At 41.7% G+C, this 4,449-nt stretch overlaps 1 protein-coding gene across 1 annotated transcript in view; it reads right to left on the reverse strand.

The window, feature by feature from the left end:
* UBE2R2 (ubiquitin conjugating enzyme E2 R2) overlaps positions 1-2,272 on the reverse strand; it is a 12,020-nt gene extending 9,748 nt beyond the window's left edge. Inside the window, exons 1-2 of the mRNA XM_014308638.2 lie at positions 2,250-2,272; positions 1,575-1,686 (exon numbers count right to left, since the gene is read on the reverse strand). Of these exons, the coding sequence (XP_014164113.2) occupies positions 1,575-1,686; positions 2,250-2,272 (135 nt within the window). The remainder of the gene's footprint in view (positions 1-1,574; positions 1,687-2,249) is intronic.
* Positions 2,273-4,449: the final 2,177 nt, after the last annotated feature.

The raw sequence follows: 4,449 nt of genomic DNA on the forward strand, positions 1-4,449 counted from the left end.
GCCTTTCCCTCCATGCATTTTTGAAAGACATAAACAAGGAGAATGGGGTATTTATCTGCCATTGAGGTATAGCCTCCATTTCTATCAGGACTGAGAACCGTTATGTCATAAAAATAAAGAGCAAGTGAATGCAATTTTAGCAAAGTTCAATTAGATGACCCAAGTAAACCAGAGATGAAAAAACCACATATTGCTCAAGTCTCATTGCTCAGAACTGGAATGTCAGCCCCAGCCTCTCCATCTGGTCCTACCAGCAGATTCTGTAAACTGCTACTTTCTTTCATCTTCTGTGCGCTAAGAGGGGTTTTTTGTCCCCCTCCTCCTGACAACCCTCAAACATCAAACACTTTGCTGAGATAGTCTCAGTTTCATCTGAAGTTACCCCAGTGCCTCATCTTCATTGCTTAAATGTTTCCAAAACAGTCTGCAAGCTGCTTCAGATTCCCTCAGCTACAAGAAATACTCCTATAAACACAAAGCACAAAGCTGAGAGCTTGTGTATTTGAAGAGCAAACCCAAAATACACACATAAAGTTTTGGGTAAGTTCCTCCTGCTGCCTTCAGTTGTTTCTAGTCAATTTTTCATCTTTCTCACCAGGACTGGGAGAGGTCCTTTCCAAAGCTTGTTTTTGTACATTTAATTTTGGTAGCCATTTGCCACTCACTTCCTGCATGAGGATTTCCAAATTCAGAATCAATACCCACAGTATGCGTCTGCAATTATCTGAAGATATCAAAGTTGTCTTTATTTATAGAACAAAATTCCCTGTAACTGAAATAGAGCCTTAAAGAAAAACATCATCCTTGGCTACAGGAAAGATCCTGTGCCAAGTACAAAACCCACATCAGAAAACTATCAGATAACTGATGTGAGGATGTCCCTGGACTTGGGCAATTCCCTGGATCAGTTAATAATTAAAGTGGGTTAGTATTCTGTGCTGCACTGAAGTTTGGCAAGGTTTCTAGACATTTATTAGTAAGCCATCACTGCACTTCTCACCATTTGAAGCACACCCATTCCAAGCTGGGCATTTGGCAGCAAGAACTTATCAGAAAGGACTTCCCAAGCCCAAGACATCAAGTGAGGGCTTTATTTGTTCATGGGATGGAAGAGAATGACATTCCAGTTTTCAGGTGGGTTCAAAGGAAGTCTGCAAAACCTCTCATAAGAAAACCTGTGATAAAGTGAGAGACCTGCAGCAAAAGGAACATTTTGAAATCCTTTAGCTCCCAAAACTATAGAGGCAGTGCTTCTTAGCAGGCTGGCATGCGTCTAGGATACCCAAAATTCTCCAGCTAGGATTTGGCTGACCTCCACTAAAAGTCAAGTTTTGAACCAAAACAGGCCTTCAGCCTTCAAATACAGCTCTATGGAAGTGGGTGATATTGAACCAATTGCCTCTATATAAAATCATTCCTCTCCTGGACCTGCTGTGTAGCTCTGTTGTGATCCAATTGCTGACGGTCCACAGCCTTGGCTACCCTCTGAAAGTAACCCACACACATACTGAGTTTAAGGAAGCACAAAGCTCTCTCACACACCCCAGAAAACAATTTTTTTAAAAACACCTTACCTCATAAATGTTGGGGTGCCACATTTTGGTCAGGAATCTGAACGTAGGTGGTGAATATGGATAGTCAATAGGAAATTTAATGTGAGCCTGAAAAAAAAGCAGAATTTTTAAGCTATGAAACAGAACAAAAAAGACCAACAACCAATAACTACAGTGAAAAGATTGGGGGGAAAAATTCATTAAGGCTACTAAATTGCTCATTTAATAAACCAGTGCCCAAGTGGCCCCACAGTGTAACTCTATGTGATTCCTTATGAACAAAACTAACTGAATGACAAAAATCAAAACATCTGGGCTAGTAATGCTCAGAAGACAAGACAAAATGCATTTACCATGTCCTAACTCAAGAAGCAGTATTCCACAGCTGTTGTTAAACAGGGTAAAATATACTGGAAAAGTTTTAACTCGAGAGACCACTGCTCTCTTTCCGAGTTCAAAAGCAGTTTTACATTTGCCTGTACGAATATTTAAAATTACTCTTCCCATGATGAAAAAAAATTGTTACATAATTTGCTCTATTTATTTTGTCTTTCTTTGAAAGTTAAGCTGGTCCATCCACCTGTATTTCTAATACTACATGTTTTGCCACCACAGGCATTTTTGAAGTCTCAACATCATCAGTGTCTGTTTAATAAATCAGTGCACTTTAAGGAATATTGATGGTCAATGACTCACATCTTGCAGTGGTCAACAACCATCTGTGGGGCACAGCTCTGAGTCAAGTCACTTATGGGAAGGTTGCAGAGAACCTAGCACTGGAAATTAACTTCTCTGTGCTGTCCTGCCATTCACAGCAGTCTGAATATGGACTGATCAAGTGTCCAAAATACTTCTCTCTGGAAGGTGGGCTTACACACTGCTTGCTGCGCTGTGGAGCACAAACCCTTTCCTTGGAGCTGCTCAAGCCACCAAAAAGTCCTACTGCCAGTCCAGCAAGGGATCTCCAGAGAAGCATCTTCTGGTCCTTCAAACACAGCCAGTTTTGTTTGCAACAGAGAATGCAAGAAGGGATCCCAAAAGCAAGATTCATATTTAGCCGGGTTTGAGATAAATTTAGGAGGAAACCTAGTCACCCTATAACAACACGGTAAGAGCAGAATTCCAGGTCACTCTCCTCCACTTAAGTACCTAGCCATGCCCTTTGCTCAACAAGAGAAAGTTTGGAAAGTTGGAAAGTGCTGCATTTAAATAAATAAAAAAAAATTATATAAATAAATTAAAAAAAAACTTTCCAAATAAAACTTTGGAAAGTTTTATTCCATAGTACACCAAAGTAGACAACCAAAACAAATGGATTACAGAACCATTTACAGAACCATACTGTTAAGTACCTGGCTACAGTTTTACTTACCAGCACACACCTTTGCCCTACAACCCAAACTTTATGGGGTCAGAGTGTCAGATAGTCAAGAAAAGAAGGTTTTCTATTCACCTTTATGAAAGAAATTCACCAGTTCACATGGCCTTATGGTCTGTAGCTGCCTACTCATGACTGTGTGTGGGCATGTTACAGAAGCACTGAGTCCTCACCCCGCAGTCATTTGTCACAGCACACGCACAGCTAAGAGATTTATGATCCAATAAACAATCCCAAAATTTAAGGCCAGTTGCACAAATGCCATTGCTCCAAGAGCAGTGAGTGAATGGCTCTTGTCCACCACACATTGCTGCAGCAAGGACATGCTTGGGTCCAGAACATGCTGCACTGTGAGCAGAGCAGAGATCTACCCAGGCAGGGCATGCTCACTCCAACTCAAGTGCTGGCATCATGTAGCTGCAGACTCCTCCAGACACTGGGGTTTTCCCAAGAAAGCCCATTGCTGTGTTTACACTCAGTTTTGTGAGATCTAAACCAGCAAAAGGACTGAGACTAAAAATGTAAGAGACAACAAAACTCAGGGTTGAGCTACCTACAAGATGTCTTAGCAAAAGACATCTACACATCTTCTACACAGCCACAGCTTCCAGGTGACCAAAACAAAAAGCATTGTGCCAGCAGATTACCAGCACTGCTATGCTTACAGCCCATATAGATGCTCAATGAGTGCAGGTCTCATTCCTCCCAGTAAACCCCCTCTGCTTTCAAACTGTCTAACCCCGAGGGGTTTGTCTCAGCAAGACCACTCTCAGAAGCTGAGCCTGAGACAACGGTATGTCCCTGTACGTGATGCAGACTCACGCAGATGCTGTAGATCCTGGAAAACTGTTCCAAATTCCTAAATCCTCTTTGACAAACACAGTTCTTTATTAGAGAAGGACTACCTGCCTACAATAACTATCACTATGGAATGCAGTGCTGTATCACATGAAGGATTATCTTGAGCTCTGGGAACAGAAAACGCAACTGGAGAAATGTTTCCTTCCACATGCAGGCAGCCAAGAACCTAGCTTCCCTGTAATATATCACATATTTAGAGAAAGCAGTCACATTACATAGTGATCAGCTATTTCTAACTAGTCTGTAGCTCTTTAGCACACTGAGGTTCTGTACTGGAATATAAAGCAAGTAAGGCTTCTCTACAAACCTGATTTCAGAGTCAAAAGCCCCTAAAACAGAAAACCTTGAATTACAGGCAGGGATTTTTCCCAAACAAAAAGAGCACCACTGTCAAGTCCCCGTGGTGAGATCATCCAGAATTTGAAAGTGAAACCAAACACGTTTCCAGGCCATTACAAACAGGTCTGAGAGAATTACCTCATCTCTTCTGCAAGGGAAACCATGGAAAGTTACGTAAGCCTACTCTGCTCTCACTGAATGCTATTTGAGTTTCTGTGTGGGTTAAGCAAGCCAAGAATTTCCAAGACAAGCTGCAAGACTGCTTGCAAAATGCAGCAACAGCCACAAGGAGAGGTCATTTTTTCCCCACTGAAAGCC

This window comes from Geospiza fortis, unplaced genomic scaffold (genome assembly GCF_000277835.1).
Source record: "Geospiza fortis unplaced genomic scaffold, GeoFor_1.0 scaffold49, whole genome shotgun sequence".
Classification (NCBI taxonomy): Eukaryota; Metazoa; Chordata; class Aves; order Passeriformes; family Thraupidae; genus Geospiza; species Geospiza fortis.